Genomic DNA, 25,549 nt, shown 5'->3' with positions numbered 1-25,549 from the left:
GGTTATCGAATGAATAAATTCTTATCACTTAGACAAAATCATCAAAATTTCCCCAGAGCCAACCTGGCAGACCCAAGGTAGACCCTGGGCAAAAGAGAAAGCAGGGATATTTGTCTTTGATACTACCCTCCTCTTAAAGCAACTTTTATCTCTTTCCATGATCAACCTTAACCCCTCATATAGATATCCAGTGTCCCTACCTGGTTCATACAAGCTTCCATCTTCTTTCTCAGAGACATCAACATTAACATCTTCACAGTTCTCCAGACTTCTGTCTTTTGATCCTACAGAAAGATAGACATCACTTGGAATCATCTGTTTTATTCTTTATTATCAAAAACTTGGTTATGTTACATTACAGGAGGTATATGTATGTTGGAGAGTTGGGGCATGGAGTGTTGCTGGTGGCTGGGGAATGATTTTCAACCCTAGATGAACATAACATTTTTGGAATTACACTAGGACATGGCATCCAGTCATCTGATTCTGTATCCAGACCATGTAAAGAGTAAAACTGTTCAAATTCTTACACTAATTCATCACTTGTTCTAAAGTGTTTATTTCTGATGGATGCTTTTCTAGGCAAAGATCTGATTCATTAAAGACCACGTACTCTATAATTTCCAAAGTCCTCAAGAGATGAGAAAATGCAACTCCTTCCCTTCTTTGCAGAAGTGGGGGCTAAGAGTATGGAACATTCTATATATTGTCAGATGTGGTTGATGTGTTGGTGAGCTTTGCTGGGTTGCTTTGTTTTCCTATTCTTTCTTCATTTTTTGTCATAAAGGGTGACTCTCCAGGTAGGGATGGGGAAAGATGTATTTTAAAATGAAAGTGATGGAAAGATAAATTATATCAATGGCATTTAAAATATTTCTAAGGTCCCTTCAGATCTATAACTCTCTGATACCTTCCATAACCCAAAGTTGTAATTATGGTGTCAACAGATTTGCAAAATTCAGATGTCCCTGCAAATGCCTTAGACGAACAAACTATTCTTTAGAAAAGTTCCAGCCTTTATCATGGGCACCGACATAATCATAATCTCTCTTCTTTAGCCCTTATTAAAAAAAATTAGCATTCCTGTCTGATCATGATGTAATCGTTCCTAGAGCCCAATCTATTTATTGTTAATGCACAAATCAAAAATGTCAACTGTTTAATTTCAATTGTTCTTCTTAGACCAGTAATCTATCAAAGCTATCACCCAGCTCTCTGTTCTGGAATGGATGGATACCTCTTTGACTCTGTGGCTCCCATTCCTCCTTCTTTTTTTCTCTCTTGAATGTCATTTCATCTTGCTTCCACAGCCTGATTGCTGATGCAGAACTATTTGCCCAGGCATCATAAGCGAGCTGGAGAGGGGAGAGGGAGAGAGAGAGAGAGAGAGGGAGAGAGAGAGAGAGGAATCCTTACTTTGATATCTCTTTGGCAGTTTCAGCCAACATCAGTCTCATCTATACTCTTTTTTTAAGCCACAAAAATCTAATCAGAAAGCTCTCTAACTATATGGTGGTTGTCAAGTCTTAAGTAATTTGAAACAGACAAATTGAAAATAATAAAGTGAGATGGAAAATCAATGTCATATTTGTTCCAAGCAATTTCCTCTTAGAAAAGAAATGATCTGAAGGAACAGATCCTGAATTTAAAAATGTTTCAAGTTCCACTCAGATATTTGCACACCATAGTAAACTAAAGACAAAATTCTCTGGGTGAACCTGTGACATGTTCCAAAGAAAACCCAGAAATATTAACTATAAAAACTAAGAAAAATATGAATGTGTCCCCTCTATTGACTATTAAACGAACCAGGGGCAGCATGGTGCAAAGGAAAGAATGATAGATCTAGAGTCAGAAGACGTGGGTTCAAATCCCAACTCTGTTGATTATTACTCATTGTTGTTTTGGAAAAGTCACTTAAAGATTTTTCTCAAGGGCTCAATTCCCTCCTTCAAAAAATAAGGGAGTTGAACTAAGTGGACTCTGAGACTTCTTTACGGCCCCATGAATTTGAAAGGAGGCACAAAAATAATTGTCCCTGAGGCTTAAAGGAGAGAGTAAATTAAATAAACTATAGGTTCTTTCAAACAATCTAAGACTTTTTGATATCACTGAAGATAAGGAAGAAGAGAATATCTAGGAGTAGTTCATAACCAACAATGCCAATTACTCAACAAAGTGTGAAGAGGATGAGGCCAGAGAAATAGTCAGTGATGTGAGAAGTGAGAGGTCAGTCGTGACTGTAGAGATAGCCATAGAAACAAAGTCAGAATAGAAGCCAAATACGGGGTCAAGGAATGAGAAGATAACAGAGAAAGCATCAAGGTTTGACTATTTTGGAAAAGTTTGAAAGATAGAACAAGGGTTTGAAGAGACTAAAGGATTGAGGTAAGACTTTTTGTGGATAAAAATTCACATTTTTTTTTTATCAAACTTTACTGTTTATGAAGCACACTTCTCTCCACATCCATGAGATGTAAGTAGTACAAGTGTTATTACCCACATTTTATAGATCAAACCTTGAGGCCTGGAAAAGCATTCACTGAGGATCCCATGACCGGCAAACATCACAGCCAAGACATCCTCCTCATAACATATCTAGAACTCAGTGGATGATGCCATGCTGGCTCTCTCTGCCTTTTCATATAGGAAAGACCAGAGTATTTTTGTGCCTTAGTCTCCCCTTTATTTTGCATAGACCAGTGCAATCCACAATTCCTGTGGTGTAGGGCAAATGGTTTATGCTGAGAAGAAAGGGCCAGTGACTTCCTTTGATGAAAAACTAGGATTTATTCCCAATTGTTCCATGTTTTCCAAATATCTAGAAAGCTGCCTCAGGCTGAAAGGGCATGTTCCAATTTCATGCCCTGATTACAAATAAACGTACACAACGATCTGGAATTGTAGGCCTTTTTAACCAGCAGTTCTCTTCATATTTAGAAATTCCCTCAAGTTAACACAATAAACACATAATGAAAGCCTGCAATGAACTCATTTGCCACGTTGAGTATGTTATACTGTGTCAACTCATGTTCCCATTACATACAGCAATATATGTACACTGTAGCGGCTTGGTATATAGTACAAAGACCACAGGATTTAGATTGATAGGACCTGGATTCAAATCCTAGTTCTGGATTCTGTTACTTTCTACCTTGGACAAGTCACTCAACTTCACCAAGTCTCAGTTTTCTCATCTGTAAAATGAGATGGTTAACCTAGATCTGAGATTTATAGCCAGTATAAGGGACCTTAGAGGACATCTCGTTCAACTCCTTCATTTTACAGAAAAGGAACTAAGGTAAGTGACTTGACCAGGGTGATGGTGGGGAGGGTAGTAAGTAGCAGAGCCAGAATATCAGCCCAAATCCTCTGTCTCCAAATCCAGTGCTCATTCCACTGAACATTTATGATGTTCTGATCTCACCATGACATTATGTTTATAACATAAGTGTTATTGAAAAGAGCAAAGGGTTTAGAGTTGGGGGACCTGGGTTCAAATTCTGATTCTGATACTTTCTAGATATGTCCTTGGATGAGTCATTTAATATCTCTGAATCTCAATTTTCTCATCTATTAAATGTAAGGAAAGAGGAAGGAAGGAAGGAAGAAAGGAAGGAAGGAAGAAAGGAAGGAAGGAAGAAAGGAAGGAAGGAAGGAAGGAAGAAGGGAAAGAATGGAGGGTGAGGAAGGAGGAAAGGAGAGAAGGAAGGAAGGAAAAGGCATTTATTAAGCACTTATATTGCTAATCTCAGGGAATACAAATGCAGAAGTGAAATAGTTCCTACCCTCCAGGAACTTATTCTTTAAAAGGGAGAGACAACACCTGTACAGGAGTGGTGGCAATGAAAGGGTGTTTTTGTCTGGTAAATCACAGGGCTGATGAGTAGAAGAATTAGAATAGTTAATTGTTAGGCCTTTTGGGGGATGGAAATAATGATATTAGCACTATCTATCTTACAGGGTTGTTACCAAAAAAGTATTTTATGAACTTTAAAGCACCATCAGGAAGTGAGTTGTTATGAAAATAATAATAATAATAACAATTAATATTATATATAATATAAATTATTATTATTAATAATAAACCAGTATTGTAATGGGACTATTGCACTTGGATAATTCAGGGACATAACCCAACAAAGATACCTGGAAGGCAGTTTTAGGCTTTGGAAATGCTTCTTTCTTTTTTTCTTCATTTATTTCTTCTTCTTCCTCTTCACTGTCGGACTCAAAGAGGCTATAGCTCCCATCCTGAATCACTTAAAATAATTCCACAGAACAAAAGGATATATAGTTTTGTCTCTTTGTACACATCCCAGGAAGGTTGATAAAAAAAGTTAAGTACTATCTGAAATCTGTCTTATTCTAGTGATGTTATAAGACATTTTATTTTTATGATACTAACCCCTCCTGATACAGCCTGAAGTCTCAGCTCTCCTCATCTAGATTGAGATGCATTGATACTGCTGCATTGAATTAGTCCCTGGGGATGTAGGGAGTATGGGGGTGGTGTGGGTCGTGTGGGAGTGGGGTGCTTTTCTTTGTCATCTGTCATCACAAACAGCTTGTTATCTATGGCATAGAAAGCCTCCATTCATTGTCCCTTTCTTGGGACCGTCACATTGCAGATATTCTATAGCTGTCAAAAAATGAAATGCTGTCCATTTGTATATAAGCCCAACGCTACCCATCAACCCAAAGCATGAGTTTTGGGGTTCTTCTATAATAAATGTGAGAGATTTGTGCTGCTATTTATACTTTCTAGCCCAGGCCCCTTTGTATATTATAGCATAGCTGTGTATCAAGTCAGCTTGCTAGAAATAGGGATTCAGTCTGGAATCATGGAACAAAGGAAAAAGCTAACCCACGAAGCTGGCTCACAAGGAAATAGATAACGATAATGCTGATGATAATTAACATTCATAGAACACTTTAAGGTTTGCGGAGGACTTTACAAATATTCTCTCATTTTATCCTCACAATAACCCTTTAAAGTTAAGTGCTATTATTATTCCTATTTATAGCTGAGGAAACTGAGGCAGACAGAGGTTAAGTGACTTGTCCAGAGTCACACAGCTAGGAAGTGTCTGAGGTGGGATTTAAACTCAGGTCTTCCTGACTCCAGGCCAGGCATTCTATCCTTTTCACCCTCTAGCTGCCAAGGTCTCTGCCTCATTAGCCTTGTGTAATAACCCACTATGCTCATTAGAATCTCCGTCAACTTACTAGAAGGATGCTTTACCCAAGGCTGCCACCAGTTCTCGCCTTTATTTTTCATTATGCTCTCATCATCTGCAAATAGAGTAAAGCCTCACTAGATGAAAGACTACTCATTTAGAACATGGGATAATTCCTCCCCAAAGAACTAAAGCCTGTCTTTCTACTATCCATTAAGAAAAGATTGGCTTAATCAAATGAACAGATTTACACGGTTTTAAAAAGTAACTTGATAGGATTGTTTTTAGTTACATTCATCCCATATGACAATTGAAACTCATTCTTGCCTATTCAAAAAAGCAGGTCCCCTGGGTACCTCTATTGGGCAATACTTTGTAAAACTACCTTGGAATATACTTTATACATTTTTAAACAGTGAAACTACATTATGTTAAATAACTAAAAAAAAAAAAGACACCTTCTAAACTTAGATTTATCACTAATACAAATTGTTCAATCTAATTAGTCTTAATTGGTGAGGTTAAATTATATACCCGATGTAATTTTTGCCTAATAAAAGGAAATGTGACTGCTCATTATCAAATAAAGACATGAATTCTTTTTTTTAACCCCACAAATTGGTTCAATTCAAGAAGAATTCATGAGGTGAAAAATTAACTTTAGAAGCATGTTCTATTCTTTGATTAAACAAACAAAAATCTCCTACCTCCTTTGGGAACCTGATTCTTTGAGGAAATGTTCTTGGGAATCTCAGTATTGTAGTTGTCAAAGCAGCCTTTGAATTTCTAGAAGCCCTACTACAACCTACAGAAGGAAGGGCCTCCCTCTGCTGGAGGCCCACAGGTACAGTAGAAATTGTTCTGCATTTGTACTTGGAAGACCTAGGTTTGCATCCCAACCCTGCCACTTATTATCTATGTGATCTTGGGCAAAATTATTTACCCCTCTGGGTCTCAGTGTCCTCCTCTGTAAAATGAGAGGGTTGGACCAGATGAACTGTATGGACCCTTCTAGCTCTAAGCCTATTATCCTATGATTTTGTACTAACAAAGGTCCCTTTTTAGATTTTTTTTTCTTGCTTGGGTCAGAATTTATACTTCCAGTGCTGTTTCAGAGCCAAATTTCTAAGGAAATGAGATCAGTGGAGAAGCTACTCTAGCGTAGACCCATTGTCAGACACTTCTAAAGGCTCAAGTCCACGCCCATTCTTACTCTCAGGGAAGAGTGGTTTTACATGGCAGATGATTTAATTTCACTATCTCGGATCTTAGAGGTTCTTTGAGGGTCACCTGAGACAGGTGAGTGCACCAATGATTGCATCCTTACCTTGTGTTTGTCTTGCTTCTTGCTTGGGAGAATGGCCGTCTTTAACCATTGAGATACCAAAGGTCTTATCAGTCTGCTGCATACTGTCAATTTTTTTCTGTTTCAATTTGATTTTCTCCATTCTGGCAATTTAAGACAAGTTCTGAGAAGCTATCCTTCCCCATCCCCCACCCTCACCCCCACCACCTCCTTTCTGCCAAATGGGCCCCATCTCCTACAGAAACTTCTTGGTGTCCCATGTTCATTTCAGAATTTATTCTCTCTACTGACTAGCTAAAGATGGAGGAAAGAAACTCCATAGAGCCTTTAAGGAAGGAGTAGGTCTTAGATCAGTAGAGAGAAGAGGGTAGGTTATTCCAGGGAGATCCATCATAGCAAAAAATGTTGGGGTAGGAATGTGAAATAGCAATCATGGTGTTGGGGGTGAGGTGGGGAGGGGAGTGGAGGGGAGAATTGGAGAGAGAGAGGAGATTGGAAGGTAAGAGGAGCCAAACTACAGAATTATATGGATTCCTAGGTTGGAAGAGCACTTCTTAGCATCCTTATCTACTGGGAAACTCATGTTCAAATCTCAAATTTAACAATCTACACTCAGAACATGGTCATTTTATTCAGCTTCATTGCTTGCTCTTCCTATTAGTCATATTCAGTGATGTGATGAAAGGGTGACTTAAAGGATGAGTAGGTGCAGTGGAGCAGCTAGGTGATGCAGTGGATGGAGTTCAGGACCTGGAGTCAGGAAGACTCATCTTCCTGAGTTCAAATCTGGCCTCAGATATTTACTAGCTGTGTGACCCTGAGCAAGTCACTTAACCCTGTTTGCCTCAGTTTCCTCATCTGTAAAATGAGCTAGAGAAGGAAATGGCAAACCACTCCAGTATCTTTGCCAAGAAAACCCCAAATGGGGTCACGAAGAGTCGGACATGACTAAAAACAACTGAACAACAACAGCGTGGTACAATGGATAGAATGCTGGATTTGGTGTCAGGGACTTGGGTTTAAATCTTGACTCTGCCAGTTACCACTTGTGGGACCTCAGGCAAGCCATTTTTCCTCTCTTTGCCTCAGTTTTCTCCTATACAATATAAGGGAATTGGTCCCAGTGATCTTTAAGTTCCTTTCCAGCTCTAAATACATAATCATTAAATAGAAAAATGTACTGCCTGAAAGAAACAGAGAAGGAACGATGAAAAAGGCCGACCTCATGTGGTTGGTTAATCTTTCCTATGTAGGAGCAGGACATAAAGCATTGTTTGATCAACGTACTGTTTCATCATGAACAGTTTTGACTTTTCCTCTTCTTCTTCTTGAAGCACCAAAAACTTTCTTAACTTCAAGTCAAACATCTCAGCTCCTCTAAGAATGCAAAAGAAGCATTATATTATCCCAGAATATGAAATCTAGTCAGCTTGCCTGGCATTCACTGAGACATATGAGGCTGTTTTGCCTTATGTTGGAGGAATGCATTCATCAAGAAAGGCATTCATTGAGTAAGACACGTATAGCTCAATGTAGCAGCTCTATCACTAATTCACTATTTGATCTTGGGTAACCACTTCTCTTTTCAGAGGCTCAATTTCCCTTTCTATAAAATGAAACCATCCAAAGTTGATCCCTTTCCAGTCATATTACATATTACTCCTGGCTGTTCCACAAACTAGACACTCCATCTCTTGGCTCCAGGCATTTTCTCTGGCTGTCCTCCATACCTGGAATGCTCTCCTACCTGTGCTCTGACTACTGACATCCCTGGCTTCCTTTAAGTCCTGACTGAAATCTCACCTCTGACAGGAAGCCTTTCCCAAGTCTTTTTAATTCCAGTGTCTTCCTTCTGTTAATGATTTCCTATTTATCCTGTATATAGATTGCTTTGTATATATTTGTTTGCATGTTGTCTCCCCCCGTTAGATTGTAAGGTCCTTGAGGGGAGAGACTGTCTTTTGCCTCTTTTTGTATCCCTAGCACTTAGCACAGTGCCTGACATATAGTGAGCACTTAATAAATGTTCATTGAATTCAATTGAATCCCAGCTCTGAGATGTGACAATACTCAATATTCTGAGTTATACTCTGAGATACATTTCCCACCCTGTGCTCAGTGGCATGTTGCCCATGTACCTGGATGCTAAGACCTCAGTGGCTTTTAGATCAGCCACAACATAAAGATGATAGTAACTTGTAAAGATTCTCCTCTGGATTAGCAGGAAGGTGAAACATATAGCATCCCATAGGATCCCAGCTTCCTTTTCTGGAGGTTCACACCCTTCGTCATCAGGAATGGCTACACAAGAAAGAACATGAATGTTTATAAGCTTTTCTGTGAGGACATGGTGGGAATAGTCGGCACAAGAAAAGTATTATTTTGTCCCCTATTTCCAACTCATCCCCCTTTTCCCCCATGGCTATGAGCAGGGATAATAGTTATAGAGCTTAAGCACTCCCTCTCATCATTCCTCCTTCACTCATCTTTTTTTCCCTTCTTCTACCAAAGCCCAAAGTGTTAGATAAATGAGCAGGAGGGTGAGATATAGAGAGTGGGAAGAGGAAGGAAAAATGAGATCAGGATTTGGAGACATAATTAGGGTTTAGGGAAAGTGATCAGAATTGGAAAAAGACAGTCCAGTCTTTCCCCACCTCCAACCCTAATCAGTTGATATTAGACATTCTGTATCTATTGCTGTGTGAACCTGAACAGCTACTTTGCCACATTAGGTCTCAGTCTCTCCTGTAAAACAAGAATGAGAACACTCAATTGATAGAAGAAATGGTAAAAGGACAGATGAGAGAAGAGGACTCTGAACTCTTTAGAAGGCAGGTATAGAAATTCAAGATGTTCTATAAAACCAGGAGTAAAATAGTCTTTCCTTTCGCCCCCATTCACAAAATCAAGTCAATTTCATCTGTTGTCAGGCAGAACTATAGTCCTTTCCTCTCTAAAGTGGGCAGGGTCCTGTGCTGTACTACTTGCAATTAACACAGTCCCTGGAAGGACTGTCACTGGGGAGTGGTCAGAACACTGCTCAGTCACTGGATAGGTCTAGTGTCACATTGACATGACCCTGGACCTGAAAGAGCCAACTTGACTGGAATGTTCCTCCAGGGACAGGTCAGAAAAGTATACACCTTTTTCTCTTTTATTTTAATTGTATATTACATTTTAAAAAGCATATGATATTAATTACATGAAAGTAATTTAGGGAGAAATTAAAGAGGAACTTAAGAGAAAAATCATGCCAATCACTGTAGTGTAACCTACTTATAAGTGCATTTAATATGAACTCTACTGCTGTGAAAAATATAGCTCAAGCAGAGCTGTGGATGAATGATTTGTATATTCCAAGTACTTCCTGAACATTCCCATAAATACACATATCAAGTTTTTAAAAAATTAAGTGAAGGTGTCAAATCTATTTAGTTGCTTTTGTCTTTAAGAAGAAATTCTTGTGGTAAAGTTTTCCCTTTCTTTCTTCCTTCCCTTTCCTTCCCTTCCCTTCCTTTCCTTTCTTTCCCTTCCTTTTCCTTTCTTTCCTTTTCCTTCCCCTTCCTCACATCTTCCCTTCCTCCCTTCTTTCCTCTTTTCCTTCCTTCTTCCTTCCTTCCTTCTTTCCTACCTTCTTCCCTACCTTCCTTCCTTCCCTCCTTCTTTCTTTCCTTTAGCCTATTAGCACAGGGACCCAATTAAATTCATTTATTAAATGAGCTCATGATTTTTCTTTTGAGAAAATGGATGTATCCACAACTTGGGACCAGTTTCTAGCTTGGTTTCTCTCCATATTCTTGTTTAGAACATGAGCTGCGCATAGTAAATCAAGCTTGTATGAAGTTTCTGCTCAACTTGCTTAGTCTTTTTCTCTTGGAAAAAGGAGGTGAGTGCAGTGGGGTAGGCACTTGTGCCAGAGATGAAAGCAGTTGGCTAGGTACTTACACCAATGATGAGAAGAACAGAGGGGTACTTACATAAGCTATAGCCTCCTATTGTGCAGTATATGCTAAAACTGTGAACAAACCAGCAGTGGGAACTCAGTAATCTCTCCAGGTAGGTGCAAGCTCCAATCTAAAGTCAGACAAAGAACACAGGAAATGCTCAGTACAGAATCACAAGATCTCAGAGCTGAAAGGTGATCTCAGCAGTTATTTATTCCAAAGCTAAGCTGGACAGGGGTCTCTTTGTGATTGCTGCATTTGTCTTAACAGCCACAGAGATAGTACATGAAAAGTACTGGCTAGGAATCCAAAAACCTGGGTTCAAGACCCTACCTTATCGTTTGCTGCACGACCCCAGCAAGTAATTTAAGCTACTTGAGCCTCACTTTCCTCTTCTTTAAAATGAAGATAACAATACTTGCCCTGCCTTGCAATGACCTTCGCAAGGTTATCGTGAGGATCAAGTAAAATAAGAATTATAAAGTTATAGCAATTGATCAACAAGCATTTATTAAGCACCATCGGTGTGCAAGGCACTTATTCGGCAGTACTCATTCCTGTGATTTCATTGATGTGAGTGCTTTAGTGCAGATCATAGTCCCTCCATGCCTTAGTAGATGCTTTCATTTACAGAAAAACAATCACCACCTTACGGCCAGTCTTTTGGTCATAAACCATACGCACCACAGACACACCGTCCATCACTGGGACATCCTCAAAGCTTTTCCTGCTTGGTATAGAACTTGGCTAGAGCTTGTGCCCCACTCTCGTAGCCTTCCAGAATCCAGGGTCACCCCCAAGCCAGGATGAGGCTTCAGAGGAGTACTTTAAATGTCATGCAGATTTATAAAATCTTAACAGTGGACTCTGAGAGGCAATGTGGTCACAATGGATAAAGATTTGGATTCCGAGCCATGGAAACTGGGTTCAAGTACTGCCTCTGATATATACTGACTGCGTGTGACCTTTGGCAAATCACTTAACGTCTCAGTTCTCTAGACAACTCTCTAAAACTACATGTTGCAGAAAAGGGGCTGGAAGGAGGCCATTTTATTACCTGGGAGTTTTCTATATAAATGAAGTCCAGTCCCTAATAAGTATCCCTAATAATAGATTCTAGTCCTTATTTGCTAATTCATAAATCATTCCATTCCCCCTACCATCACTCAAATTCATAGCTCTTAGTCTCAAAAGCTTCTCTAAGAAGCATGTGCTGCATGACAACATTTAGGCATTCTTTAGTGTTTTGTAGGTTAAACAGTTAGGGCCTGTACTTGTGATTTCATTGATTTGGGAACTCCCAGATGGCACCAGTGCAGGTCAGCACCTTCTCTGAAATGTATAGTCTAATACAGCCATCTATTAGTGCACTGAGAAGTTAAGCGATTTGTCCAGGGTCACACAGTCAGGACTCAAACTCAGGTCTTCCTGGTTCCGAGGCCACCTTTTATTGATTGTGCCATTGCTGCCTCTTGGGTTTTTTTGCCTTGGTTAAATAGATGAAAAACATGATCTTTTAAGATCACTGTTTGTCTTGGTAATACTCACTCATTTTTTTAAGGTCTTAAGAGAGCTGAGCTAAAAACAAACAAAAAACAATCCCCAGAAGGTATGTGAAGATACAAACATACACTTAGAAGATTCTTCATGGCAATCACTAGAGCAGTGTATGTAATCAGGCAGTCCCACCAATGGAGAATAATTTTCATGGGTCTCAACAGGAGGGCCCTTCCACGGAGCATGAAGTAGAAAAAGGCTACTAGGTAGCCAGCACAGAGGATGTTGATTCGAGTTGTCCCAGTGAGGAAAACCAGGCAGAGTACAAACCAGAAGTGATAGCGGAACACAATGACTTTAGCCGTATCAAGGTAGGACCTAGAAGACAGCACAGGTGAGTCAAAATCTAAGTAGACATTTGGGCTTTCATAGGGTGAGACATTATTAGCCTAATTGACCTAATTAGACCTAATTGACTTGGAAGGTCCTTTCCAATGCTAAGATTCCATAAGTCTCAGAATCTGAGAGTTAGAAGGGGTCCTCCAGCCTAATGGAGAAATTTTCTCTATTAGTTCTCCTACACGTAGGTATTCAGCCTCTTGTTGAACACTTCCAGGGAGAAGGCACTCACTACAAAATGAGAGGTGGTGTGATGTGGTGGGAAGAGAAGTGCATCTGGAGAGAGAGGACGCTCTGATACTAACATATCACTCTGGGCGAGTATGTTCTCCTATCTTAGCCTTAATTTCCTCATCTGTAAAATAAGGAATTGAACAAAATGAAAGCAATTTATTAAAAAATAGGATTGTAATAATAGCTAATAATAATAGGTACCATTAATATAGTGCTTTAAACATTATTTTACTTGGTCCTTACAGCAACCCTGTGACACATATGCTATTATTACCCCAAATTTATGTTTGGGGAAATTGAGGCAGAGGTTAAGTAAGTGACTTTCCCAGGGTTTCACAGCTAGTAAGAGCTTGAGACAGGATTAAAACTCAAGTCTTTCTGACTCCAGGTTTGATACTGTATCCTCTGCACCACCCAGCTGCCTCTGTAGGACTAGATTACAGGGGGGAAAGTTCAGGAAGTAACTTTGACTGTTCAGAGGAAATTTTATAAAAACATTAGGAACAGGATGAACCAGAAAAGGGCGAGCCATTCTTCTGTGTCTCCACTGGACTCTGAGTCTTACCGGCAGTAAATAAAGTTCGGTACCGGAGTGAATTGACTGAGGTCTTCTGGGATCAAATCCTGGCTTATCTCCACATTATCTCCTACCTCCATTCTTACAGAAGCCTTATTCTCATCTTCAAATACTTGCCACTGGAGAGAGGCAAAGAGCAGAAGCAAAAAATCATCTGTGGAGATATGCAAGAATGGAATTAGACCCATTGCAAGGTGATCTGCTCCACATTTAAACAGGTGTTCACTCAATCAGTTCTACTGAAGTCACTATTCATGGGTCAAGTCCTTTAGGGCAGTAAAACTTTATACTTAAATAGAATATTCATCCTCCCAAATCGCTTTTTGAACTAATTTCCTTATCATCTCCCTTTTGGGAAAGAGGGGAAAAAAACAAAAAGACCATTGTGATTTTCAACTAGCCACTAAATAGGACAGCAGCAATATCACCAAAAGGTCTGTGTGGGGTCACAATTAGGACAGGGCAAGCAAAGGCTTTGCCCAGGCATTGAAATTTAGAGGGTGCTGATAGTACTTTAGTCTAACCCAATTAGCAGTTCAGAAACAGTTTAGCACCAGTTCCAGGCAAAATAAGTTAAAAATAGGAATTTACCTGAGAACATTTACAACCCCCTCCCCATCACCAGTGGCTGCAGCAATCCAAGTTAGCTCCTCCCAATCCTGAACTCACTTGCTTCTCCACCAACCCTGCCATCAGAGAGTCTCCCGGCAACTAGCCGTGCAGTATCCTGGTACATTCACTGATGTCCCCACCCTGCCTCTCATGTGTCTTGTGACCCAGGTACAGAATGGCTGGTTACGACTCTGGGTCTATGGAGTAGAGTAGATTCCCTGCTCAAAATGTTTAACACAGAAGCACAGAAAGCCTATGATACATGGTATGGTTCTAAGCATAACTTGAACTGGGCTTTGAGTTGACCATCCTATCCTCAGCACCGCCACCAACTTTAACACCTCAGTGTTCAAAGATAGAAATAGATTGTGTGTATGGTTAGGAAGTCTGGTAGGAGGAAATTCAAAGAATCATAAGAGTTTTTGAACTGGAAGACAGCTTAGAGCTCATCTAGTCCAATTCCCTAATTTTCCAAGAAGAAAACTGAGGCTCTGAGAAGAAAGCACTTGGTTCAAGGAGGGAGAGCTGTTGAGTGTCAGGATTAGGCTCAGAGCCCATTTCTCAGACCAACGCTCTTCCCATTAAACCACACTGCCAGGGAAAAGTTAGGGAATAGAGGAATGGAATAAGAGATTCACTTTCACAAATAAGTGAACTTTAATAAATGGGCTAATAGTTTTTAGAAAGACTGAGACCACCTAAAGCAAGCTCTTTTGGTGACAAGAAAGTTCTCACTTTCAAAATACAACTTTGGAGCATTTTAAATATGGAATATTTATTCCTTTTTTCCCCAAGTTACCCATTGATGTCTGTTCTGTCTCACAGCTCACAGCAAAACTGCATTGGAAAAATCTGATTGAAAAGCACCAGCACAATACTTCAAAGTAAAAATCATTTCACATTCATGATTTTAAACTATGTGAATTATCTCACATTACAAGGAAACTGGAACACTGTATTCTAGTATCAGCATCTTCTCAGTGATTATTAGGGAGAATACAAAATCATAGTATCATAGAACATTAAAAGTGAAGGGGACCCTGTTGTTCAGTCCTGTCTGACTCTTTGTGACCCCATTTGGGGTTTTCTTTGCGGACATACTGGAATGGTTTGCCATTTCCTTCTCCGGCTCATTTTACAGATGAAGAAACTGAGGCAAACAGGGCTAATTAAGAAACATGCCCAAGATCACACAGCCAGTAAGTGTCTGAAGCCAGATTTCAACTCAGATCTTCCTCACTCCAGGCCAGGCACTCTATCCACTGTGCCACCTAACTGTCCTTAGAATGGGACCTTAATAGATACTTAATAAATATCTAATCCATCTATAAGCTTTCACTGAATACCTGCTATTTGCTACACTGTGCTAGAAATTGGAGATTTTAATTATTTTTTTTAATCCTGCTTACCTTTTACATTTTATACCTAGAAGCAGCTAAATGGTGCAGTGGATAGAGTGCTGGGTCTGGAGTCAGGAAGACCTGAGTTCAAATCCAGCCTCAGATACCGATGTGACCCTGGGCAAATCACTTAACCTCTGTAAAATAGGGATAATAATAGCACCTCCTTCCCAAGGTTGTTGTGAGGATTAAATGAGACAATATTTGTAAAACACTTAGCATAGTATCTGGCACATGCTTAATAAATCCTTGTTTCCTTCTTTCCTTCCTTTTGGCAGTGAAGATACTAGAAAAGGAGTATAGAAAGCCTATGTCTACCACAAGATGGAGCCACATAAGATGGGAACACTTCTTTACTAGACCCTGCAGGGCCCAACTGGTCTGAAGTATCTTCTAGGACAGTGGCATGCAGAAACGTTAGCTACTCACAGAGCAAAAAAAAAGCATCTGGTTTCTTGGCAAAATCTGGGAGATACAACCATTTAATGAGATTTGAATGGATTGCTGGTCTCATGGATCTCCATGGGTAATCTGTAGAACAAGGAGTCATTTTCATATTATTACCATTATATTTTTTTAATCACATTGAGTCAACATTCTGTTAATGCAATTTTTGTTTTTGAGATAAAAGCCCATCTCTGATCTTTCATTATGGTGTGTGGGGGGGAGGGATAGGTAGGTAGGGGAAGGATACAGGATCATAGTATTTATTTGGAGATTAAAGGATCATAATAGTATCATAGATTTAAAATTAGAAGGGACCTTAGAGGCCATCTGGGCCAAACCACTCATTTTACAGAGGAGTCCCAAAAAAGGTCAAATGACTTGTCCAGGGTCACACAGGTAGTTAGTGACAGAGGCAATATTTGAACCCAGGTCCACTAAGACCAGAGCCAAATGATCCAGACTAGGATTTCTTAACTTTTTATTTTGTCATGAATACCTTTGGCAAGCTGTTGAAGCCTCTAGAGCTCTCTCTCAGAATAACATTTTGAAATGCATAAGATAAAATATGAAGAATTACACAAAGAAACTGAAGAAAATAAAGATACAATTTTTCCCCCATCCAAGTTCTCAGGCCCCAGTCTGTGGACCCCAGGTTAAGAATGCCTCTCGTTTAAAAGAGGGGGATGTGGGTTCTCAAAACATGCGCCTACAGAGCACAGGCTCTGACAGGCCCCCAAATACAAACTCAGTGTCTGACTGCGTATGTCTCTTGTTGGATTCCCAGTCTCACTGGGGTGAGAGAGGCTCTGGAGGATGGCCCCTGGGTGGTGATTGTGCTCTGTACGGCAACCCAAAAGCTGTCTACGAAGGTCTGAAAGTTTCACACTATAGATTTCTCACAAATACATTTAGAGCTGGGAGGAAATTTGGAGGCCATCAAACCCAGCTCCTTTATTTTACAGATGACGTAGTTGAGGCCCAGAGAGGTTCAACCTTGAGTCCCACAGCTAATAAATGTTTGAGTCACAATTTGAACTTGGACCTATCCATTGGGCCTCCACTGGTGTGACATTCAAATAGAAATGGGGCTTAAACATTATGTAATATATACATATATTATATATATTATATTACATATATATGTATATAAAATGTGCTCCCTATTGGGGCACATTAACATTATCTATGTTTTGTCATTTCTTATTCATTTTGTTAACTATTTCCCAATCATACTTTAATCTGCCTCAGGGTGCATTCAGGAGTGTCTCAGTCCCAGACTGTGTATTTGACACCTCTGTTCTAGGTCAGCTAACAGGAAGTGATTAAAATGGGATGTGTGAAATAATATTGAGAAATTAATATTGATGAAAGTATTATTACTGAATCTCTGCTCTGGTTTTGTCCATCTGAAGCAACATAATATGGTAGAGAAAGCGCTGGACAGCCGGGGGTGTCAGCTCTATGACCCGCATCCAGCCTCCTACCTGCCCACATGGGCCTGATGTCTTCTCCTTGGTGGTTGTACGCTATACGGTTGTTGTGTTGGCTGAGGCCCAAGATTTAAAACCATACTTAGAAAAGTTGAAAGCACTAACCAAATGCCAGGCAGTTTTATTTTTATTAAATGATTTATTTAAAATAATATTGAACTCACGGAGTCTGAATGCAAATTGAAACATAATTTTTTTCACTTTTTTCATTTTTCTTGCTTTTTGTGATAAAATGGCTAACATGGAAATATACCTTGTATAATTTCACGTGTATAATTGATATCACATTTCTTGCCATGACAATAGGAGGGGAAGGATGGGAGGGAGGGAGAGAATTTGGAACTCAAAAATTTTTTTTTAAATGTTAAAGATAAATAATAATTTTTTAAAAATTTAAATAAAATAATACTGAATATAAAACAACTAAACTTGCTCAGTAATAACTGAGGATCACAGGATCAGAGACCTAGAGATAGAGGGAACTTCTAAGGTCATTTGGTCCATCTCCCTCATTTTACACATGAGGAAACTGAGGCCCAGAGAAGTTAGATGACTTGGTCAAGGCTACACAGGTGACAAGTGGCAGAGCAAGGATTTGAATCAGACCCTCTGATTCTTAATGCATGATGCTACCTTACTTGCTTACTTGGATGTAATCCATACTGACATGTCATGTGCTAGCAGATAGAATGCTGAGCTTGGAGTAATGAAGACCTGAGTTCAAATATGGCCTTAGATACCTACTAGATGAATGAGTCTGGGCAAATCACTTAGTCCCTCTTTGCCTCAGTTTCTTCATCAGTAAAGTAGGGATAATAATAGCATTCACCTTACAGAGTTATCATGAGGATTAAATGAAATAACCTGTGTAAAGAGGTTTGGAAAACTTAAAGCCCTATATAAACGTCTATTTTTGTTGCTATTACTACATAAATTAAATTGAATGGAAATTACTTATTTACAAGGAATGTCCAGACAAAGTGCTATGAGAAATTTGATGAAAGGAAGAACCCTTTCAGCTGAGACGATCAAAGGGCTGCTTCCTGGGGAGCTGAGCACGTGAGGCGAGCCTTCCCAGACACAAGGAGAGTGCAAGGTCCCTTCTCTAAGATGTGAGCTGAAGCATCTGAAGAGCTCACCTTTGCAAAAAGCTGGAGGGATTCCAACACACAGAAAGTACTGAAAGGTCATAAGACTGGCAAGAAACCCACAGTATCTTGGCCAGGCCTCAGCAATTGCTTTCCTCCTCCGAAGACAAAGCAAATAAATTAACGAGCAGATGTGGACCAGGGAATAAAAATCCATGCGCTGTCCTGTGACATTGAGAACAGCAACAAAGCACATCTGGAAGGCAAATATAAATTTAATTAAAAAGCTGAATTAAAAAACATGTGCATATTATCCTAGAAGTAGGACTATTTCAGTTCCAGAGCCTAGTAGCTGTTGGGTATTTAATTTGTTTCAAATCCACTTAATAAACATTTATTAAGGACCTAATATACTAGGAACTAGATGGATCAGCAGACAGAGTTCTGGGCCTGGAGTCAGGAAGACCTGATTTCAAATCTGGCCTCTGACACTTATTAGCTGTGTGACCCTGGGCAAGTCACTTAACCTCTGGTTACCCTGGAGGCGGCTAGGTGTCTCAGTGGATAGTTGTTGTTGTTGTTTGTCCTTCCTTCTTGAAGAGGACCATAACATCAGGAAGGAGATGTCATGATCTGCAAGTTAATTGAATTTAAGTGAGAGAGGGCTGGGTTGGAAGTTAGGAAGATCTGAGTTTGAACTGGACCTCAGACACTTATTAGCTGTGTGACCCTGGGTAAGTCACTTAACTTCTGTTTGTCTTATTCCACTGGAGAAGGAAAGGGCAAACTACTCTAGTGTCTTTGCCAAGAAAACTTCATGGATGGCATGGTCCACGGGATCGTGAAGAATCGGACACAACTGAATGAATGAACAACAACAACACGAGGTCATTGTCTTGGGGAAATGGGAGGGTTGGGGTGGGGAGACCATAACTGAGAAGCGGCTTAATGTACTGGAAAAACCACTGGGCCTAGGGTCAGACGGCTCAAGTTCAAATCTCAGTTCCCACCCTTACTGGCTGCGTGATCTTGGACAAATCCCTTAACTTCTCTAAACCTCGGTTTTCTCACACATAAAATAGTACTCCAATGACAGATTTCACAGGATCCTTAATTCTTATTTTATTTTTATTCTGAATTTAATGAACACCAAGAAGATCACTTCCATATATAAAGCAGAACAGAAAAAGAGGATTGTATAGGAAACTGCAAATCTCTATTAACATAACTTAGCTTTAAAAAAAGTACATAATAAATTAAACATGTGACTTTTAAAGCTGTCCTGCTTCTTTGTGTTTCTGTCTCATAGGATTCTTGTAAGGAAAGTGCTTTGTGGATCTTAAAGAGCTAGAGAGCTTCAAGAGCTCCTTGGGGAGCTTACAATCTAGTATGGAAGGCAATAATAATTAATAATAATAATAATAATACTAAATAGTTAACACTTATATAGCACTTTAAGGTTTGCAAATAATAACACTTACATAACACTTTAAGGTTTACAAATAATAACATTTATATAGCACTTTAAGGTTTGCAAATAATAACATTTATCTATAACACATTAAGGTTTGCAAAGAACTTTACAAATATTATCTCACTTGAGCATCACAACGATTCTGAGAGGTAAGTGCTATTATTATCCCCTTTTTACAGATGAGGAAACTGAGGCAGATAGCAGCTAAGTGATTTGGAAAGATGACAAGTTCACTTTTGGACGTAGGGAATTTAAGACGTCTAAGAAACGTTCAACTTGAGATCACTAAAAGGCAACTGGAGATGTGAATCTGAAGGTTAGGAGAGACTTCCCCAGGCTTGCATAGCTTGTAAGTGTCTGGGCAGAATTTAGACCTATGTCTTCCTGACTCTAATTCTATTATCCCTATCTACTCTACCAACAGAACTGAATTTAATTTCTTAGGGTTAATGAAGAGACAACAGGAGTTAGTGGATTAGGTACTGCCTGAAATAGCAAATTTCTCTAAGCGTAATTTATATATTTAGGAGGCAAACTGGCCTCTAGTTCTGCCACAGTCCTAGTCATTCATGCCAGAGATTCAGAAGGAGAGGCGGCCTTATGCAGGTGGAATGTAATCCTGGCTCTGCTGTTTAATACCTATGTGGCCTTGAGCATATCATTTAACTCTCTAGGTCTCGGTCTCTCTGTCAGTAAAATGAGGGGGCTAGGCTAGCTCAAGGACTCTTAATGTGGCTTCCAGGAACTTGCTTTTTAAAAAATAATTGATAATTATATCTCTACATAATTGTATTCCTTTGTAATCCTTTGTATTTTATTTTATACATTTAAAAACATTTAAAAACTCTGAGAAGGAGTCCATAGACTTCACCAGACTAACAAAACGGTCCAAGATACAAACAATCCTGAATTAGATGACTCCTAAGGTTTCCTCTGCTTCTTAAGCTCTATGTTAATGCTCCAGGCAAGAATGGGGATAAGAAGAGGGTGTCTCACCTCTAGCCCGAACTTATAGAAACCATAGTTGATGAAATATTTGACTGAGCTCAGTAACCCATCATCCAGGTGCTTTCTAGTGACACCATCAAAAATGCTGCCCAGCAAGGGTTGTTTCAGCTGATTGCAGTGCCGGTAGAATTTCTGGTGCCTGTATACAGTGGCCTCAGTTGCCATTAGTGCCAAGATGGTGAGATGATTCTGTAAAGTCAGAGTGATGGGGAACTGGGTGTTAGCAAGAACCCTTTACTTTTGTTCACCATTGCTTAGCTAACTAAACAAAAAACCTGAAAGTCACCCTCAGCCTCCACACCAGTTACAGGAATAAAATAGTTCGTCTCACATCACTTTAGCTCAAGAGCATATTTTCGAAGGAAAACATTCCTTTTTTATGTTTTACATGATTGCACACATACAACCTACATCAAACTGCTTACCATCTTAGGGATGAGGAAGTGAGGGAGGGAGGGAGAAAATTTGGAACTCAAAATTTTTTTAAAAAGGAATGTTAAAATTTGTCTTTACATGTAATTGGAAAAAATAAAACACTATTAAAATATTCATTTTTTGTGACCAGTACTTGCAAGGGAAAGTGAATGTTTCAAACACTGGGCTATCAGGAAGCCAAGGAAGTTCTGAACATTTTCAATGACAGAAACATTCTCTAGTGACTAATCTATCCATCTTCTAATTGATCTAGGGGAAAATACTTAGTAAAATTATGACTACTGACAAGCCAAAAAGTTTTTAAACTAATGATAATTGATTCCCCCACTTTGCTTGATTATATTTTATAATTCTTAAGTCACCATCTCAATTCAGAGTCTATGCCCAATTTTATGTTCCATGCAACACCAAGCATGTATCTGGCTTTCAGAGTCATAACTAGCTTGGGGCAATGAGGGCTTTGCCTCAGGGTGGAGGAGTGTATTTCACCATCTCCTGAGAAGTATGCTTCCTGCCCTATAGTAACTACCTCACAGTTGTGAGGTGTGACCACTCCTAAGACACTCCCCAATGAACCTACCACTCTGCTCCTGATTTCTCAGAGTCTGCCTTCTCCTCACCAACTCCATTTGGGGTCTGACCCATCTAGGAAAATATCACCATCCTCTTGTGCTACCATCTTCATCCTTTACCTCCCCCCTTAGTGAACTTGTGTCTGGTCTAAGAATTCCTCATTCCAGTTATTTGGGCTTTCGATAATACTGCTGGTTATTGTTGTAATGAATTTTTTTTTTTGCTTTTTGGTGAGGCAATCAGGTTTAAGTGACTTGCCCAAGGTCACACAGCTAGTAGGTGTCAAGTGTCTGAGGCCGCATTTGAACTCAGGTCCTCCTGACTCCAAGACTGGAGCTTTATCCACTGCACCACTTAGCTGCTCCAGTTGTAAAGAATTTTGTTGCAAAAATAGACTGACGCATTTAAAAATATATTCAATTAAGAGATGTCACCACTTCGGATCAGCCATAAATATCTCTTTTCTTTCCTATACAAGAGGAGGTTGTATAGCATAAAAGCATCAGATTCCCCCCCCCCAGATATTAACTGGTGAATAATGAAAAACAAATGCTCTCCAAGTTTAATTGTGAATTATAAATATCCTTCATTTTCCCAACAGATATAGGACATGGACATGAAAAGGTTTCTCTTATTAGATAATTTCCCCTTAACTATGCTACCCATGAGCCAGTCATTCCAGAGCAATTTCAAAATAAGAACTAGCTCTTTAAGATAAAGAATTATGCTTTTTGCAAAGCTCAAGACATCCAAGAGTGTTACCCATCATCTGAAACAGACTGAAAGCAGAACTGCAGCCCAGATCCACTTCTTCGCCAGCCATAAATCTTACAGATATACCTTGCTTAGATTAACCTTCAATTGCCCTGAAAAATCTTTGAAATGTATCTTCTCATCTGCAGATAAGGAGATGGGAACTAAACAAGCTCTTTCTCTGCTCATAGGTGCTTGGGGGTCTTTGGATTGCCCATTTTGTAAGTTTCCAGTCTGGGATCCTGAAATTAAACAGTGCTCTATTGGGGCCTGAGACTTTTTACTTAGAACCCAGTCCAAGTTCCTTTTTTTTTTCTGGCTTTAACTAATAAACCGGTGTTAGGGTCTGCGGACTCCCTATCTATTCTTAGTTTCCCTGTCTGCGGCTGAAACTGCTGAGGGCAAAACAGAGACAGGGAATAAGAGGAAGTTTGCTGCAATGAAAGGAGACCCGAATTTGCAGTTGGAATACCAGAGGTCAGCAGGTGTGACATTGGGCATGTCACTTTTTTTCTCTGGGCCTCATTTTCCTTAGGGGTAGTGAGAGGGGGAGATGAGATTACAGGGCAGCTAGGTGGTACAATGGACAGTGTGCCGGCTTGGAGTCAGGAAGACTCAAGTTCCTGAGTTCAAATCCAGCCTCAGACACTAGTTGTGTGACCCTGGACAAGTTACTTAACCCTATTTGCCTTAGTTTCCTCATCTGTAAAATGAACTGGAGAAGGAAATGGCAAACCACGCTAGCATCTTTGCTAAGAAACGCCCAAGTGGAGTCACAAAGAGTTGAATATGACTGAAACACAAACATCTTCCATCTACTTTGTATATATCTTGTATATCTAGTTATTTACATGTTGTCTTCGTGATTATAACATGAGCTCTCTGAGGGCAGGGATTGCTTTTGCCTTTCTTTCTATCCTCAGTGTTCAGCACAGTGCCTGGCTTATAGAAGGCACTTAATGAATTTCTCATTGACAGACTGACTTCTAAGGTCAGCTTGAAGCTCTCCCCAGGTTTTTTCTTCTGATTATATAGCATGTCCCATAGAGCTACCAGGAATTGTGGCATATACCTATAAATCTACGTCTGAGAATGGTGGATTGTTTGAGCTTGGGAACTCAGAGCTAAAGTGGGCTAAAGCTGTTTAGGTGTCTGCACTAAGTCCCACATCAATATGGTGAACCCTCAGGTGGGAGGGACCACAGGCTGGTTAAAGAGAGATAAATCTGCCCAGATCTGATCATCGGTGGGAGTAAGTCTGATTGAGTGGCTGCTGAATTTCCAACCTGGCAAGATAGGTAGACTGAAGAGAGAGGAAGAAGAAGAGGGAGGTGAGAGGAAGAGGGAGGTGAGAGGAGAAGAAGAAAGAGGAGGAGAAAGAGGAGAAGAAGGAGAAGAAGAAGGAGAAGGAGAAGGAGGAGAAGGAGAAGAAGAAGGAAAATGAGGAGGAGAAGAAGAAGAAGAAGAAGAAGGAAAAGGAGAAAAAGGAGGAGGAGGAGGAGGAGAAGAAGAAGAAGAAGGAAAAGGAGAAGGAGAAGGAGGAGGAAGAGGAGAAGAAGAAGGAGAAGGAGAAGAAGAAGGAGAAGAAGAAGAAGAAGGAAAAGGAGAAGGAGAAGGAGAAGGAGGAGGAGGAGGAGGAGGAGGAGGAGGAGGAGGAGGAGGAGGAGAAGGAGGAGGAGAAGGAGGAGGAGAAGGAGAAGGAGAAGGAGAAGGAGGAGGAGAAGGAGAAGGAGAAGGAGAAGGAGAAGGAGAAGGAGAAGGAGAAGGAGGAGGAGGAGGAAGAGGAGAAGAGGAAGGAGAAAAAGAAGAGGAAGAAGAACTCCAGAGTGTTATTTTTTTAGGCCTATCCACTGGACAGTTTTCCACTTACCTTCAGGCAAGGTAACACTTGGGCGTCACATTTTCTTAGTCCCCCAAACCAATATGCTGGATCAATAGGGGAGATATATAAGAGAGAAGCCTGCTGCAGCTCCTCCAGGTTGTCAGGTGGAAGGGTTCCATTCTGATATAGCCCCTAGGAGGAAACAGGGAAGATAATGACGTATGTTAGTTTACACCTTTACACAATACAGCAAATATTTGAGATCATAGGATCATAGCTCCAGAGCTGAAGGAACCTCTGAGACCATCAGGTTCAACCCCATCATTTTACAAGTAGGGGAACTGAGTCCCAGGGCTGTTAAGTGATTTGCTCAAGGTCACATGGTAAGCATCAGGAGGTGGATTTGAACCCAGGTCCTCTGACTCCAGAGATGGTGCTCTTTTCACAGTGCCAGACTACTTCCTCTTGCTCATCTTAGTCCTTCAAAGCAGAGGAGGAGGAGGAGTTGACCAGTAAAGGATATGTGGAGAGAACGCTGAACTGAGATTCAGGATGCCCGAGTTCTGATTTAACTTTGCACCTAACTTCCCATACAACCTCTCATCACCTCTGTAGGCTTTGGTGAAACCTTCCCTCATTCCTCTGAATGGAAGTGATTTCTCCATACTTACATTGTCCTAATATGTATTATATTTGTCTGTGTATATATATCTCATATCACCTAAGTGCCCTGAAACAAGGGGGCCGTGTCTAACTTCTTTTGGTAGCCCTCCCAGTGCCTAAAATGCACTGCCTGTCGAACACTTAATAAATGTTCACTGAATAAATACATGGATCTTAGTTTCCTCATCTGTAAAATAGTGAGGACCAGGGGCAGAATTCGAATAGATGACTTCCAAGTTCTAAGATTCTATAAGTCTGTGGGCTCTTCTAATCTTTGCTGTCACTCAGGCTGTCCATCATCTAAATCCTTAGAATTTCTTCCCAGCAATACAGTATTAGAAAGTAACCGCTTCCCTTATTTTCCTACTTCCTTCCCCAGGAGTCAGGTAGCAGTAGAGTTACATCTTCAGATAAGTTGCTTTAAGTACACACACACTTCCTTACTCCTGGTATGAGAAGTCATTCTCAAGAGACAAGGCACTGAGGGGCAGGTAGGTGGTGAAGTAGATAGAACACCAGCCCTGGAGTAAGGAGGACCTGAGCTCAAATTTAATCTAAGACACTAGCTGAGTTATCCTGGGCAAGTCACTTTACACTGAATGAGAGAGAGAGAGAGAGAGAGAGAGAGAGAGAGAGAGAGAGAGAGA

General features: G+C 40.1%; 1 protein-coding gene across 1 annotated transcript in view; it reads right to left on the bottom strand.

Moving 5' to 3' along the window:
• The window catches only part of LOC114034761 (piezo-type mechanosensitive ion channel component 2-like), a 161,539-nt gene that overhangs the window by 35,707 nt on the left and 100,283 nt on the right, over window positions 1–25,549 (bottom strand). Inside the window, exons 21-30 of the mRNA XM_027850563.1 lie at window positions 24,288–24,431; window positions 20,645–20,869; window positions 18,226–18,430; window positions 15,579–15,680; window positions 13,126–13,291; window positions 12,062–12,305; window positions 10,464–10,560; window positions 8,625–8,787; window positions 7,774–7,863; window positions 6,508–6,629 (exon numbers count right to left, since the gene is read on the bottom strand). Coding sequence (XP_027706364.1) covers window positions 6,508–6,629; window positions 7,774–7,863; window positions 8,625–8,787; window positions 10,464–10,560; window positions 12,062–12,305; window positions 13,126–13,291; window positions 15,579–15,680; window positions 18,226–18,430; window positions 20,645–20,869; window positions 24,288–24,431 — 1,558 coding nt within the window. The remainder of the gene's footprint in view (window positions 1–6,507; window positions 6,630–7,773; window positions 7,864–8,624; window positions 8,788–10,463; window positions 10,561–12,061; window positions 12,306–13,125; window positions 13,292–15,578; window positions 15,681–18,225; window positions 18,431–20,644; window positions 20,870–24,287; window positions 24,432–25,549) is intronic.

Source organism: Vombatus ursinus, unplaced genomic scaffold, assembly GCF_900497805.2.
Source record: "Vombatus ursinus unplaced genomic scaffold, bare-nosed wombat genome assembly UNPS02000580.1, whole genome shotgun sequence".
Taxonomy (NCBI): Eukaryota; Metazoa; Chordata; class Mammalia; order Diprotodontia; family Vombatidae; genus Vombatus; species Vombatus ursinus.
This window is presented reverse-complemented; position numbering and strand designations above follow the sequence as displayed.